General features: G+C 35.5%; 1 protein-coding gene across 1 annotated transcript in view; it reads right to left on the bottom strand.

The window, feature by feature from the left end:
* LOC144451069 (triple functional domain protein-like) overlaps window positions 1–18,763 on the bottom strand; it is a 365,406-nt gene that overhangs the window by 25,999 nt on the left and 320,644 nt on the right. Inside the window, exons 42-46 of the mRNA XM_078141839.1 lie at window positions 17,493–17,520; window positions 15,014–15,298; window positions 14,339–14,476; window positions 6,631–6,801; window positions 67–145 (exon numbers count right to left, since the gene is read on the bottom strand). Of these exons, the coding sequence (XP_077997965.1) occupies window positions 67–145; window positions 6,631–6,801; window positions 14,339–14,476; window positions 15,014–15,298; window positions 17,493–17,520 (701 nt within the window). The remainder of the gene's footprint in view (window positions 1–66; window positions 146–6,630; window positions 6,802–14,338; window positions 14,477–15,013; window positions 15,299–17,492; window positions 17,521–18,763) is intronic.

The raw sequence follows: 18,763 nt of genomic DNA, 5'->3' as shown, positions 1-18,763 counted from the left end.
TACATAAACATGTTTGGTGTTGCAGCAAAGTTTAGAACTAGTGTGTGTTTTGTTTGTTTAACTTACCTGCCTATTTCACTCATCTCTGAGAAGACAGAATCAAAGTTTGTTTGCCATTGAACAGGTTGGTTATCACCACATCCATCTATAGTAAACAACAACAACAACAACAACAACAATGATGTCAACAATTCTAAATACTGTCGGTGTCTATTCATAGTATGAATTATTGGAAAACTCAAACTACAAATTTTACCACACACAAGCCAGGTTGAATGCATTTGAACACAAAATATGGGTTTTGTATGCTGGTCGTTCTAAATCACAACAAGCCATTGAGAAAGACATAGTCCCCGCTATGATTGGGTTTTAAGGAATTAGCACTACTCTGATCACGCAACAACACTTGTGAACCTGAATCAAACAGACTTAGATATGTTGTGTCTGCTTGTCGGACATGGAACATGCCTACAACAATAAAGGATTGGTCGGGTATGGGGGATCATATCAATATGAAAATGGATATGCAAATGTATGTCATAGAACACTGTCCTAATACCAACTCTGAATGAGATCTGTTCAAGCATGTGTGAGTTATGGCTTTGGACATGGAAAATTCACAAACAAAATGGCTGCCAGGCAGCCATATTGGATCGTATCATGACGAAAATGGATATGCACATGTATGTCATAGAACACTGTCCTAATACCAACTTCGAATGTGATCTGTTCAAGCATGTGTGAGTTATGGCTTTGGACATGGAAAATTTGCAAACAAAATGGCTGCCAGGCAGCCATATTGGATCGTATCACAATGAAAATGGATATGCACATGTATGTCATAGAACACTGTCCTAATACCAACTTTGAATGAGATCTGTTCAAGCATGTCTGAGTTATGGCTTTGGACATGGAAAATTTGCAAACAAAATGGCTGCCAGGCAGCCATATTGGATCGTATCACAATGAAAATGGATATGCACATGTATGTCATAGAACACTGTCCTAATACCAACTTTGAATGAGATCTGTTCAAGCATGTCTAAGTTATGGCTTTGGACATGAAAATTCACAAACAAAATGGCTGCCAGGCGGCCATATTGGATCGTATCATGACAACAATGAATATGCACATATATGCCATAGAACACTGTCCTAATATCAACTCTGAATGAGATCTGTGTGAGCATGTCTGAGTTATGGCTTTAGACAGGGAAAATTCGCAAACAAAATGGCTGCTAGGCGGCCATATTGGATCGTATCATAAAACAAATTGATGTGCATATGTATGCCATAACATGTTGCCCCTGTACCAAGTTTGAAAAAAATCGGTACAGGCATCTCCAAGAAACGGCTGCGGACGGACGGACGGACGGACGGACACACGGACGGACGGACAGACGGAACCCAATCCATAAGTCTCCGTTCCGGACTTCGTCCGCGGGGACTAACAATTAATTCTGATCATGTCATTGGTTGTGTGGTGTTCAAAATAAGAGTCAAAACATTCCAAATCACCGTTATTTTTCCCAATTTTTCATGAATAATTCTTGAGAAGGTATAATGATATTATTTCACAATATTTTCCCTCATTCAGTCGGAAATGAATTGTGACCTAAGGGTTTATTATTTCTTGTTTATCAACACACTGACAGAGACACAGACATATACACTTACCGTTCATAAACACACTGACGGCTAGACACAGACATATACACGTACTGTTTATAAACACACTGACAGCTAGACACAGACATATACACTTACCGTTCATAAACACACGGACGGCTAGACACAGACATATACACGTACTGTTTATAAACACACTGACAGCTAGACACAGACATATACACTTACCGTTTATCAACACACTGACAGAGACACAGACATATACACTTACCATTTATAAGCACACTGATGGCTAGACACAGACATATACACGTACTGTTTATAAACACACTGACAGCTAGACACAGACATATACACTTACCGTTTATCAACACACTGACAGAGACACAGACATATACACTTACCATTTATAAGCACACTGATGGCTAGACACAGACATATACACGTACTGTTTATAAACACACTGACAGCTAGACACAGACATATACACTTACCGTTTATCAACACACTGACAGAGACACAGACATATACACTTACCATTTATAAGCACACTGATGGCTAGACACAGACATATACACGTACTGTTTATAAACACACTGACAGCTAGACACAGACATATACACTTACCGTTTATCAACACACTGACAAGGACACAGACATATACACGTACTGTTTATCAGCACACTGACAGAGACACAGACATATACACTTACCGTTTATCAACACATGCACTGACAGAGACACAGACATATACACTTACCATAGTAAGATATTGTGATGAACAGACACACATATACATACTGACACACACACACTGACACAGAGATACACACAAATACTCTTACCAATATCAGATATTGTGATAAACAAGTCATTGAAAATGACATAATCCCCGCTATGATTGGGTTTTAAGGAACTGGCAGTTTATGTTGTCATTTTCAAACCTGGTTAATGTTGTTTTGCCTCATATGGTTGTTTTTGATATCACCACTCTGTTCAAGCATGTCAGAGTTATGGCTTGAATTTTGACATGTAAACTGTGGCAAAAATACCGCCAATGGCGTTGTAGCACTACTGTACAGTTTTTAAAAATGCTAACATGCGAACAATAAGTGTTCATTTGGTGAATGACTATCCAGTTGCCTATCCAACCATGTTGCTATCTTTACGATATATGCTATCATTTGGCTGTTGCTATGGATGTGGTCTTGTTGCTAGGCATATTTACATACATTTTTTGAATGTTTATTCATTTGTCTTCTATTCCTGTTGTTATCTTTGCAATATATGTGATTATTTGGCTGTTGCTATGGGCGTGGTCTTGTTGCTAGGCATATTTACATACATTTTTTTGAATGTTTATTCAATACGGCGTATTCCGGTTATCGAACTTCCGGTTGTTTCGCAGGAAAGTATCGCGAGAGGGCGCACCATATCTGACAAAGTGAGGGCCAGAATTTTCGTCATGGCATCTAATAGTATGGCGATGTATGAAGCTGTCAACAAAATGGGCGTAAAAGAACTCCGTGCATTCATAAAAGAGTGGAAAATTACTACTTCTAAATCTACTAGATATCGCCAGAAATGCTGTCAACCTTGGTCTTGAAACACTAGAAAATGATAATTTTCTGAGAGAACGGAAGAGGAGACGAATAGTGGATGTCAAGCATCAAAAGATAGAACTGAATCGACAGCGGAAACATTGAAAGTTGGACGGAGGACCTTCGAAATATACCCGATGTAGACATGATAAACATATTTCTTTACCTTACTGGTGTCTGTTGCTTGACAAAAGAACGATTAGAAAATTACAAATCTGACAACAGCTTCCAATCTGATTAAAATCCGATGTAGATGTTGGCTGATCGTTCATTGCTATTTTACCTTCGTTATTTTGCCTGAATTGACCTTCTTGGTACATGTTTACATTTTTTAGCTTGCCTGATCGCCTCCTCTACGATCAGGCTAAAAAATGTAAACATGTACCAAGAAAAATAATATCAGGCAAAATAACGAAGGTAAAATAGCAATGAACGATTAGCCGACATCTACATCGGGTTTTAATCAGATTGAACAGCTTCCAGCTACAGTCATTGCAATATTGAGAGTTCGGTCGACAATTACCAAGCCACATGTTTATATTGTAACTGATGTCGACGCATACTTAGGCCTTTCTTGTTTATTAGAACAGTGGTGTAGCACCACGGGTGAAATCATAAAACTTTGTCCGGAAAAAAACATTTCATGTACTGGTTATAAGTTGGCATAAACATATTTGTATTGATATACTCATCTTTACTATCACACTTTGGTTAGCTTGCTATTCTTCATTCAGGACCATCAGTGTATAAAAAACCCATTGAAGTCGGCAACGAATCATAAATATTGTTATTGTGATTGATGTACCACACCGCCCACCCCTTCAATGAATCGGCCTTCCATGTAACGTTTACGTGGTTCACTCATCATACCATGTCTTATACCGATCTGATTAAAATCCGATGTAGATGTCGGCTGATCGTTCATTGCTATTTTACCTTCGTTATTTTGCCTGAATTGACCTTCGTGGTACATGTTTACGTTTTTGTCCTGATCGGTAGAGGAGGCGATCAAACATGTACCACGAAGGTCAATTCAGGCACAATAACGAAAGTAAAATAGCAATGAACGATTAGCCGACATCTACATCGGATTTTAATCAGATTGGTTTTATACAAGCTGCAATAACTGTAGCATATATTGTGATTTTGAGGGTTCTTTCCTCTGTTTTTGTACCTTTTTTCCGTTCCGATGTTTGACTGGAAGCAATCGCTACAATTTCTCCAACGGTAACGCAAATGGACGAGGTCACACTGAAAACGTGAGTGAGATGTCAGTGTACTACCCGTTTCAAAATGTTGCTACTTTTGGGTTTTCCTCACCGTCGAATTGCAGAGCCAAACTTACGCGAAATATTAGGAGAACAAGAGGTTAATTTGCTATTTCGTTATTTGATGGGCGATAATGCAATATTATAGCGTAAAGTTACGGGGAATGACAGAAAATCTTTAGTCAGTGGTTACGATGCCTATAGACTCTATGCTTTGCAACAATGCGCTACAATTCTGGCCCTCACTTCCGGTTCTAAAACAGCGCCCCTAGTGGCCAAACAATCATATCTTTTATCTTTTCGGGGCTTCTTCGATAACCGGAATACGGCGTATTGTCTATTAATCCCCTTTGTTATCTTTGCAATATATGTGATCATTTGGCTGTTGCTATGGGCGTGGTCTTGTTGCTAGGCACATTTGCATACATTTTTAGAATGTTTATTCATTTGTCTTTCTATTCCTGTTATCTTTGCAATATACATGATTATTTGGCTGTTGCTATGGGCGTGGTCTTGTTGCTAGGCACATTTGCATACATTTTTTGAATGTTTATTCATTTGTCTTTCTATTCCTGTTGTTATCTTTGCAATATACATGATTATTTGGCTGTTGCTATGGGCGTGGTCTTGTTGCTAGGCAAATTTACATACATTTTTTGAACGTTTATTCAATTGTCTATTAATCCCTGTTGTTATCTTTGTGAAATACACGACCGTTTGGCTGTTGCTATGGGCGTGGTCATGGTTGCTACGGTATTTGCATACATTTTTTGAATGTTTATTCATTTGCCTACCATATGATGTTGTTATTTGACCAAAATATACTGCCATTTGGTTGTTGCTAAGGGCGTGGTCATGGTTGCTAGGGCCAATTTTGTCAAAATGTTTTGAAGAATAACATGCAGAAACATCTCACCAAGTTTCAGACTCGGTGACCAAGTACTTTTTGAGATATAAGTTTTTGACCAAAAATGAACATTTTTACACCTAATTTGCATATCACTCATGGAATCATGGTATGCTTAATATTCCTTCGTCCATACATCCCTAGATACATTCCCATTAAATTTTCAGCCCAATCTGCTCAGTAGTTTTGGAATTATAGATTTTTAACCAAAAAGACACATTTTTAGCCCTAATTTGCATATCACTGATGGAATCATCCCGTCATGGACAAATCTTACTTTACATCCCCTTAAGAATGTTCCCACCAAATTTCGCACCAATCTGCCCAGTAGTTTCTGAGTTTAAGTTTTTTGACCAAAAATCACATTTTTTTACCCAAATCACACATCTGTGATGCGATCATTTTGATTTGAACAATTTCCCAACTAGACACCCAAGGTAATGGACCCACCAAATATCATGGCAATCGGTTCAGCAGTTTTTGAGTTTAAGTTGTTTACACACACATACACACACACAGACAGACAGACAGACAGACGCCAGGCGATCCCTATAGCACTACTGAACCTCAGTTCAGTTGTGCTAACAAAATGGCTGCCAGGCAGCCATATTGGATCGTATTATGACAACAATGAATATGCACATGTATGTCATATAACACTGTCCTAATAGCAACTTTGAATGAGATCTGTTCACGCATGTCTGAGTTATGGCTTTGAACAGGGGAAATTCACAAACAAAATGGCTGCTAGGCGGTCATATTGCATTGTATCATAAAACAAATTGACGTGCATTTGTATGCCGTAGTATGTTGTTTCTGTACCAAGTTTGAAAAAAATCGGTCCAGGCATCTCTATGAAACGGCTGCAGACGGACAGGCGGAACCCAATCCATAACTCCCCATCTGGACTTCATCCGATGGGGACTAAGTACATGCATACACAATCACACACACACACAGAGAGAGAGAGAGAGAGAGAGAGAGAGAGAGAGAGAGAGAGAGAGAGAGAGAGAGAGAGAGAGAGAGAGAGAGAGAGAGAGAGAGAGAGAGAGAGAGAGAGAGAGAGAGAGAGAGAGAGAGAGAGAGAGAGAGAGAGAGAGAGAGAGAGAGAGAGAGAGAGAGAGAGAGAGAGAGAGAGAGAGAGAGAGAGAGAGAGAGAGAGAGAGAGAGAGAGAGAGAGAGAGAGAGAGAGAGAAGAGAGAGAGAGAGATGTGGGAAGACTTACCAATGTCAGATATTGTAATGAGTTCTGAAGGATCACTAGGGGTACTTATTCCTATATCATTATGTGCACTGATACGAAATCTATAAGATGTACCAGTATTAAGATCCTCCATCATGAATTGTAAATCAATTGCTGCAACTACAGCTAACTGCCATTTACTGGGTCCTTTACCTATTGAATCAAATCAAATCAAGTATTAACTTAAGGTATAACTAGTATGCATTTGCAAGCAAAAGCGTTGTTCCAGGCACAGTTAGGGACATGAAGAGGCAATCAGATGATGTTTGGATTGGTGTAAATTGGCCGATAGTGGATATATTGAGGGTAGGATAGTGTGGCAGTGAAACAAGGTTACATACCTAAGGGTTGGGAGACATCTGGTATATTACAGGATCATGGTAGCTGTAATATGTTTGCATGACATGGGCATTTCCCAATAGGTGAGTGTGCAGATTTGACATAGATGTGGTCTATTAGGGTGGTTTGAGTGTGGTAGCTGTTTTAACAACTTGATTGAATTGGAAGCTGGCACAATTTTGGAGGCGATGTAGAAATACCGAGGTCGATGTTGATGTGGAAATAAGTAGAACGATATTTTATATGATTGCGCCAAAGATAGTACACGAGTTCAACTCTCTTCATGACACTGAAGAATGCACATCGAAAGTCTGTTGTAGTATTGACACATACTCAGGGTTCTCCACAATTTTGAAAAATAAAGTGGTGCCCTAATTTGCATATCTATTTGCATATCATTAGCATATTTCCAGATCATAATATTAGGAAGTGAAAAAAGTTTCCAAAATCAAAAACTCCTATTTTATTCATTCAGCAAACTAAAATGCACTGAAATGTGTTGAGATCACCAATTCCAAACCTTTAACATAATTGACAATGTAAAAATTTCAGGAAGGAGTTTGATAGTTACACAGACGATGTTACACATACAGTAATGTTGGCAAGCATGTTTTACACACACAACACATGGCATTGTTGATGTACATGTATTGAGTTTTGAGTTGTTGGTTTCACCTTGTAAATGTGCATGTCATTCATAAAAAATTAATTGAAAACAATTCATTTCCCTTTATTTCTCTAAAATTTGATATATTTTTAATTTTCATGAATGGAAAATCATTTTTCATCAAAATTTGCCGGAAATACATACATTTTTAATGTGACGAATTTGGGCTAAGAATAACCGAATACGTTCAGTGCAAATGTACAGTAACAAACATGGCTGCCACATCGGAGCTACCTCCTGGTACTACGATCGCGATTCACATCCAAACGTGATCATTTAGGACATTAATTTTACCATGCAACCGTACCGGAGTAGTTATTTCTAAAGAACATGTATAAATATTAAGGTTTTTGTTCGTATTTATTGATACAGTGCGAAAATTGCCGTGACATCGTACATCGTATGCGTACTGTGTATTATGTATACGGGAAGGCTTGGAGCTTGATATACCCGGCCATAGAAACTACCAACGTACCTTCTACTTTACGACGGTACTACATTTAATCTGACCACTGTCTTATTATATTATCACTAATCTGACCACTGTCTCACTATATTATCACTAATCTGACCACTGCCTCATTATATTATCACTAATCTGACCACTGCCTCATTATATTATCACTAATCTGACCACTGCCTCATTATATTATCACTAATCTGACCACTGCCTCACTATATTATCCCTAATCTGACCACTGTCTCATTATATTATCACTAATCTGACCACTGTCTCATTATATTATCACTAATCTGACCACTGTCTTATTATATTATCACTAATCTGACCACTGTCTTATTATATTATCACTAATCTGACCAGTCTCATTATATTATCACTAATCTGACCACCGTCTCATTATATTATCACTAATCTGACCAGTCTCATTATATTATCACTAATCTGACCACTGTCTTATTATATTATCACTAATCTGACCAACCTCATTATATTATCACTAATCTGACCACTGCCTCATTATATTACCACTAATCTGACCACTGCCTCATTATATTATCACTAATCTGACCACTGTCTAATTATATTATCACTAATCTGACCACTGTCTCATTATATTATCACTAATCTGACCACTGTCTTATTATATTATCACTAATCTGACCACTGTCTTATTATATTATCACTAATCTGACCACTGTCTCATTATATTATCACTAATCTGACCACTGTCTTATTATATTATCACTAATCTGACCAGTCTCATTATATTATCACTAATCTGACCACTGTCTCATTATATTATCACTAATCTGACCACTGCCTCATTATATTATCACTAATCTGACCAGCCTCATTATATTATCACTAATCTGACCAGTCTCATTATATTATCACTAATCTGACCACTGTCTCATTATATTATCACTAATCTGACCAGCCTCATTATATTATCACTAATCTGACCACTGCCTCATTATATTATCACTAATCTGACCAGTCTCATTATATTATCACTAATCTGACCACTGTCTCATTATATTATCACTAATCTGACCACTGCCTCACTATATTATCACTAATCTGACCACTGTCTTATTATATTATCACTAATCTGACCACTGTCTCATTATATTATCACTAATCTGACCACTGCCTCATTATATTATCACTAATCTGACCAGTCTCATTATATTATCACTAATCTGACCAGTGTCATTATATTATCACTAATCTGACCACTGTCTCATTATATTATCACTAATCTGACCACTGTCTCATTATATTATCACTAATCTGACCACTGCCTCATTATATTATCACTAATCTGACCAGTCTCATTATATTATCACTAATCTGACCACTGCCTCATTATATTATCACTAATCTGACCAGTCTCATTATATTATCACTAATCTGACCACTGTCTCATTATATTATCACTAATCTGACCACTGCCTCATTATATTATCACTAATCTGACCAGTCTCATTATATTATCACTAATCTGACCACTGTCTCATTATATTATCACTAATCTGACCACTGTCTAATTATATTATCACTAATCTGACCACTGCCTCATTATATTATCACTAATCTGACCACTGCCTCATTATATTATCACTAATCTGACTACTGCCTCATTATATTATCACTAATCTGACCACTGTCTCATTATATTATCACTAATCTGACCAGCCTCATTATATTATCACTAATCTGACCACTGCCTCATTATATTATCACTAATCTGACCACAGTCTCATTATATTATCACTAATCTGACCACTGCCTCATTATATTATCCCTAATCTGACCAGTCTCATTATATTATCACTAATCTGACCACTGTCTCATTATATTATCACTAATCTGACCACTGACTCATTATATTATCCCTAATCTGACCAGTCTCATTATATTATCACTAATCTGACCACCGTCTTATTATATTATCACTAATCTGACCACTGTCTTATTATATTATCACTAATCTGACCACTGTCTCATTATATTATCACTAATCTGACCACTGTCTCATTATATTATCACTAATCTAACCACTGTCTCATTATATTATCACTAATCTGACCACTGTCTTATTATATTATCACTAATCTGACTACTGTCTCATTATATTATCACTAATCTGACTACTGTCTCATTATATTATCACTAATCTGACTACTGTCTCATTATATTATCACTAATCTGACCACTGTCTCATTATATTATCACTAATCTGACCACTGCCTCATTATATTATCACTAATCTGACCACTGCCTCATTATATTATCACTAATCTGACCACTGCCTCATTATATTATCACTAATCTGACCACTGCCTCATTATATTATCACTAATCTGACCAGTCTCATTATATTATCACTAATCTGACCACTGTCTTATTATATTATCACTAATCTGACCACTGTCTTATTATATTATCACTAATCTGACCACTGCCTCACTATATTATCACTAATCTGACCACTGCCTCATTATATTATCACTAATCTGACCAGTCTCATTATATTATCACTAATCTGACCACTGTCTTATTATATTATCACTAATCTGACTACTGTCTTATTATATTATCACTAATCTGACTACTGTCTCATTATATTATCACTAATCTGACCAGTCTCATTATATTATCACTAATCTGACCACTGTCTTATTATATTATCACTAATCTGACTACTGTCTTATTATATTATCACTAATCTGACTACTGTCTCATTATATTATCACTAATCTGACTACTGTCTCATTATATTATCACTAATCTGACCACTGTCTCATTATATTATCACTAATCTGACCACTGCCTCATTATATTATCACTAATCTGACCACTGTCTTATTATATTATCACTAATCTGACCAGTCTCATTATATTATCACTAATCTGACCACTGTCTTATTATATTATCACTAATCTGACCACTGTCTTATTATATTATCACTAATCTGACCAGTCTCATTATATTATCACTAATCTGACCACTGTCTTATTATATTATCACTAATCTGACTACTGTCTTATTATATTATCACTAATCTGACTACTGTCTCATTATATTATCACTAATCTGACTACTGTCTCATTATATTATCACTAATCTGACCACTGTCTCATTATATTATCACTAATCTGACCACTGCCTCATTATATTATCACTAATCTGACCACTGTCTTATTATATTATCACTAATCTGACCAGTCTCATTATATTATCACTAATCTGACCACTGTCTTATTATATTATCACTAATCTGACCACTGTCTTATTATATTATCACTAATCTGACCACTGTCTCATTATATTATCACTAATCTGACCACTGTCTCATTATATTATCACTAATCTGACCACTGTCTCATTATATTATCACTAATCTGACCACTGCCTCATTATATTATCACTAATCTGACCACTGTCTTATTATATTATCACTAATCTGACTACTGCCTTATTATATTATCACTAATCTGACCACTGTCTTATTATATTATCACTAATCTGACCACTGTCTCATTATATTATCACTAATCTGACCACTGTCTCATTATATTATCACTAATCTGACCACTGTCTTATTATATTATCACTAATCTGACCACTGTCTTATTATATTATCACTAATCTGACCACTGTCTTATTATATTATCACTAATCTGACCACTGTCTTATTATATTATCACTAATCTGACCACTGTCTTATTATATTATCACTAATCTGACCACTGTCTCATTATATTATCACTAATCTGACCACTGCCTCATTATATTATCACTAATCTGACCACTGTCTTATTATATTATCACTAATCTGACCAGTCTCATTATATTATCACTAATCTGACCACTGTCTTATTATATTATCACTAATCTGACCACTGTCTCATTATATTATCACTAATCTGACCACTGTCTCATTATATTATCACTAATCTGACCACTGTCTCATTATATTATCACTAATCTGACCACTGCCTCATTATATTATCACTAATCTGACCACTGTCTTATTATATTATCACTAATCTGACTACTACCTTATTATATTATCACTAATCTGACCACTGTCTTATTATATTATCACTAATCTGACCACTGTCTCATTATATTATCACTAATCTGACCACTGTCTTATTATATTATCACTAATCTGACCACTGTCTTATTATATTATCACTAATCTGACTACTGTCTCATTATATTATCACTAATCTGACCACTGTCTTATTATATTATCACTAATCTGACCACTGTCTTATTATATTATCACTAATCTGACCACTGTCTTATTATATTATCACTAATCTGACCACTGTCTTATTATATTATCACTAATCTGACCACTGTCTTATTATATTATCACTAATCTGACCACTGTCTCATTATATTATCACTAATCTGACCACTGTCTTATTATATTATCACTAATCTGACCACTGTCTTATTATATTATCACTAATCTGACCACTGTCTTATTATATTATCACTAATCTGACCACTGTCTCATTATATTATCACTAATCTGACCACTGCCTCATTATATTATCACTAATCTGACTACTGCCTTATTATATTATCACTAATCTGACCACTGTCTCATTATATTATCACTAATCTGACTACTGTCTCATTATATTATCACTAATCTGACCAGTCTCATTATATTATCACTAATCTGACCACTGCCTCATTATATTATCACTAATCTGACCACTGCCTCATTATATTATCACTAATCTGACCACTGTCTTATTATATTATCACTAATCTGACTACTGCCTTATTATATTATCACTAATCTGACCACTGTCTTATTATATTATCACTAATCTGACCACTGTCTCATTATATTATCACTAATCTGACCACTGTCTTATTATATTATCACTAATCTGACCACTGTCTTATTATATTATCACTAATCTGACCACTGTCTCATTATATTATCACTAATCTGACCACTGTCTTATTATATTATCACTAATCTGACCACTGTCTTATTATATTATCACTAATCTGACCACTGTCTTATTATATTATCACTAATCTGACCACTGTCTTATTATATTATCACTAATCTGACCACTGTCTTATTATATTATCACTAATCTGACCACTGTCTCATTATATTATCACTAATCTGACCACTGTCTTATTATATTATCACTAATCTGACCACTGTCTTATTATATTATCACTAATCTGACCACTGTCTCATTATATTATCACTAATCTGACCACTGCCTCATTATATTATCACTAATCTGACTACTGCCTTATTATATTATCACTAATCTGACCACTGTCTCATTATATTATCACTAATCTGACCACTGTCTCATTATATTATCACTAATCTGACCACTGTCTCATTATATTATCACTAATCTGACCACTGTCTCATTATATTATCACTAATCTGACCACTGTCTCATTATATTATCACTAATCTGACCACTGCCTCATTATATTATCACTAATCTGACCACTGTCTTATTATATTATCACTAATCTGACCACTGTCTTATTATATTATCACTAATCTGACCACTGCCTCATTATATTATCACTAATCTGACCACTGTCTCATTATATTATCACTAATCTGACCACTGTCTCATTATATTATCACTAATCTGACCACTGCCTCATTATATTATCACTAATCTGACCACTGTCTTATTATATTATCACTAATCTGACCACTGTCTCATTATATTATCACTAATCTGACCACTGTCTTATTATATTATCACTAATCTGACCACTGTCTTATTATATTATCACTAATCTGACCACTGTCTTATTATATTATCACTAATCTGACCAGTCTCATTATATTATCACTAATCTGACCACTGTCTCACTATATTATCACTAATCTGACCACTGTCTTATTATATTTGGTTTCAAAATATGGATATGATCATTTTGACTTGAACAGAACAACTAGTCAACAACACCAAGAATTCACTAATTCTGCTCAGTTGAAAACTAACAGTAACACTATACCATGTATGCTGTTATGACAATAGCAATGTTATAACTACAATATTAAATTTCATATGTCGTCATGGCAATAATAATCATTACATTTTTATGTTATCATGGCAATGGTGCAATCTTGTCAATACAATCTTACATTTGGATGTTGTCATGGCAACAACAATGCTATACTATTCAGACTTACCACAACTTTGTTCTATATATTCTATGGTGTATGCTGTAACAGGACAGTTACCATTGTGATAGGGTGGATCCCAGAGTACTAATACACAACCCCCTGGTTTCTCCTGACACCTTGGTCTCCCAGGAGGTCCTGGTTTACCTGTAAATCACACCATTTTTATACTATGTTAGTCAACTAACTGTCATCACTCATGTATTTACAGATAACTTGTCAGTATAATTGTCAACAGAGAGAGAGAGAGAGAGAGAGAGAGAGAGAGAGAGAGAGAGAGAGAGAGAGAGAGAGAGAGAGAGAGAGAGAGAGAGAGAGAGAGAGAGAGAGAGAGAGAGAGAGAGAGAGAGAGAGAGAGAGAGAGAGAGAGAGAGAGAGAGAGAGAGAGAGAGAGAAACAAACAACACAAAATGATGGAAATATAGAGGTAAGTAAAGGCATCTAGCCGCTTTCACCACATCAGATTTTAATCAAATTGGACTATATGTAAATCTTATGTAAAGTAGTTAAAGTAGTAAAATTCAAGGTAACAATTGGAGAGTAAGATCCACCTTTATACCTACAAACATACAAGTATGTAAAGTCAAGGTTTATTCCTATCCTACATTGCATCATATCATTGGCTCAAATTGTCATGTGATACCTTTCCTAATTTACATAATTACCCTATACCATACAGCTTACCTTGTACAGTGACCACCCCTGTGGTATTAGCTGTTCCTATGTCACTGACAGCAGTACATGTGTATTCTCCCATATCCTTCCATGTACATCCCATAATTTTGAGACTAACGATTCCATGCTCACTGAATTCCATAACCATTCGTGGATTTGGAAAAAGTAGGGTCTTGTCTGGTGCCCTCCATGTAATGGCAGGCCTTGGTTTTCCACATACTCTACATGTAAGGAGAGCTGTCTCACCTTCTTTGACAAACACAGCTTTTATAGGTTCTGTAAAGTCTGGCACCACTAGTAAGTCAAATAAACACAAATTAGTTTATAGTTTTATGGTTAGATCTTTTACAAATTAACACAATAAAATCTGGCATTACTTTTCTCTTTGCCTTGACAATGATGTCATTTTCCAATACAGTTGCCATGAAGTCGACATGGGAGATTTCAAAGTTGAATAGGTTACCAAGGTGTTATGATAGCAGTAAGAAAGTCTGACTGCACTTTTCCTTTAATATGGATGTAAAGTTCCCAAACATGCAATCCTCATACTCTTTTCCCATATCAGTTTATTTTAACAAACTTACTTTTGTCTGACCTTTAACCTTTCAGCTTATTTACAAACTAACTTTCTCTGACCTTTATCCTTTCAGCTTATTTACAAACTAACTTGTGTCTGACCTTTAACCTTTACACTTATTTACAAACTAACTTTCTCTGACCTTTAACCTTTACACTTATTTACAAACTAACTTGTGTCTGACCTTTAACCTTTCAGCTTATTTAAATACTAACTTTTGTCTGACCTTTAACTTTTCAGCTTATTTACATACTAACTTTTGTCTGACCTTTAACCTTTCAGCTTATTTAAATAGTAACTTTTGTCTGACCTTTAACTTTTCAGCTTATTTACATACTAACTTTTGTCTGACCTTTAACCTTTCAGCTTATTTAAATAGTAACTTTTGTCTGACCTTTAACCGTTCAGCTTATTTACATACTAACTTTTGTCTGACCTTTAACTTTTCAGCTTATTTACATACTAACTTTTGTCTGACCTTTAATCTTTCAGCTTATTTAAATACTAACTTTTGTCTGACCTTTAACTTTTCAGCTTATTTACATACTAACTTTTGTCTGACCTTTAACCTTTCAGCTTATTTAAATAGTAACTTTTGTCTGACCTTTAACCGTTCAGCTTATTTACATACTAACTTTTGTCTGACCTTTAACCTTTCAGCTTATTTACATACTACCTTTTCATTACAGGTTGAAGCCATTAACCAAGCAAGTGAGGTTTCACAATAGACAATGTTTATTATACCCGACTTGCTGGCTCATCAAGTCAGATTTGTAGCACTTGAACAGCTAATAGGGGAAAACCATCATATGTCTGACCTTTAACCATTCAACATATTTACATACTAACTTTTGTCTGACCTTTCACCTCTTAGCTTATTTACATACTAACTTTTCTCTGATCTTTCACCTTTCAACTTATTTACATACTAACTTTTCTCTGACCTTTAACCTTATTTACATACTAACTTTTGTCTGACCTTTCACCTTTCAGCTTATCTACATACTAACTTTTGTCTGACCTTTCACCTTTCAGCTTATTTACATACTAACTTTTCTTTGACCTTTAACCATTCAGCTTATTTACATACTAACTTTTGTCTGACCTTTAACCTTTCAGCTTATTTACAAACTAACTTGTGTCTGACCTTTAACCTTTCAGCTTATTTACATACTAGCTTTTGTCTGATGTCAGCCTCACTTGCTATTTACTTGTTGTACTGTTATCAAACTTGAAAAAAAAATTTAATTTGTCCTAGTATGACTTTTTTTTATGCCAATATGTTGTCTTCAAATAGAAATCCATCTATGTTGGTATACACCATAGTACTGAATTTAACTTTTGTTCCAAACACAACTTTACCTGAAATTGTTTTGTACACTACAAATAACAAATCAACAATAAGTTTAATTTGGAGTCTAACTTACCCCTAACAAAAAAAATTGTGTGGTTCTGATTATTCCTAACAAAAAATATTGCGTGGTTCTGATTAGGTTCAATTTTAGAATAGAAGGGGGTACATAGATTTATTATTTTATTTTTTTATATATATTTTTTTTCATAAGTGAGTGTCTACATCAGGTAGTTATGTTTTCTGTTGTTTTCCATATGGTCACTATGTTATTGGTTTCTTCTTATCAGATGTATAGCCATTACAGATTAGAAGAACAGTTTTTATATTATCTTTATAAGTTGATGTCAGTTTTCGCATCTACTATTTCTTGCGAGACTTCACAATTTTTGCATTTTATTATTTTTTTCTCGAATATACAAAGGGCTAGCAGTGAAAAACTTTTTAAGGCGTCATTTAGCTGAAAACTGGCATTCTGCAGTACTAATTAGTACCTACCAACTCAATAAATAGCTGATAAATTATTTTTTCCTAAAAACCAAAAGAAAATCAAGTCTTACCTTCATAAATAAAATCAGGATTGAGAAGCTATAGAAGAAAAATAAAACATAATATAAAAAGGAGATTTTGCAATATGGACACTTTTCACAACTGACATGCATAATGGTATGTAATGTTACTAATGGTGAGAGAACTTTCAACTTATTGAAACCATTGGAGAATTGAAAATATCATATATTACCCAGATTTCAGTAGCTTATGGGTAAATAATTTATCACCGGTGAATGCCCTAGACAGTTTGCATATGATATATATGATATATGATTTGATATATAAGAAGATTTCAAGTGCCTAGTATCCATGAATGTCGCATTCATTGTATATCCTGCACTTGCTACAATATATGTATAGTTAATATTATAAGCAAACTAACAGAATAATCAAAGTGTATTTAATTTCAAGGTCTTGGAATTCATTGAATGTTAGACCCATCAAGGACTCACCTTGGTTGTGACCTTTGACATGACCATTGACTCACAAAGAGCTTGCCTTGACTGTGACCTTTGATCCAACAATGACTCATCCTGTGAACACTGACCCACCAAGGACTTGCCTTGACTGTGACCTTTGATCCAACAATGACTCATCCTGTGAACACTGACCCACCAAGGACTTGCCTTGACTGTGACCTTTGATCCAACAATGACTCGCCATGTGAACTTTGACCCATCCAATGACTTAATTGCCTCGACTATAACCTTTGACCCACCAAGGATTTGCACCTTGACTGGTACTCATCTTGACTATAACCTTTGACCCACCTGACTGTGGCCTTTGATTCACATTGGGTGTGTTCGATTATGCAACCCAGGTTTCCTCGAGGCACCTAAAGTTGCCCCAAGTTGCGTTCGATTACTACATGACATCACACTCGGGGTGCCCCAAGTCGACCCTCCTCATGGAGCAGGGGCAGCTTGGGGATTGACATGACCTGACTTGACCCAAGATGGGGACGACATGTGATTGGATATTGTTATCAACTCCATAAGAATTATACCGTATTTTGAGGATATCTTTCCACATTTAGTGAGGAAATAATTTTTCACTTCAAATTGTCTAAAATATTTTGGAAAGACGGACCAAATTATTTATAATGAATCATGGATTTAATTATAGGCTCCCAGGGGTACCCCCAAATGCAATAAAATGCGTTCGATTTTCACACGCCCCGAGGTGCACAAGTGACGTCAGTAACCCTGGTCTGAGGCTCCCCGGGGAAGCATAATCGAACTCACCCATTATGTGACCTATGGCCAACTAATGACCCAAA

The sequence above is a fragment of the Glandiceps talaboti genome, chromosome 20, assembly GCF_964340395.1.
Source record: "Glandiceps talaboti chromosome 20, keGlaTala1.1, whole genome shotgun sequence".
NCBI classification, from domain to species: domain Eukaryota; kingdom Metazoa; phylum Hemichordata; class Enteropneusta; family Spengelidae; genus Glandiceps; species Glandiceps talaboti.
The sequence above is the reverse complement of the archived record's forward strand: the minus strand, read 5'-3'. Positions and strand labels throughout refer to the sequence as shown.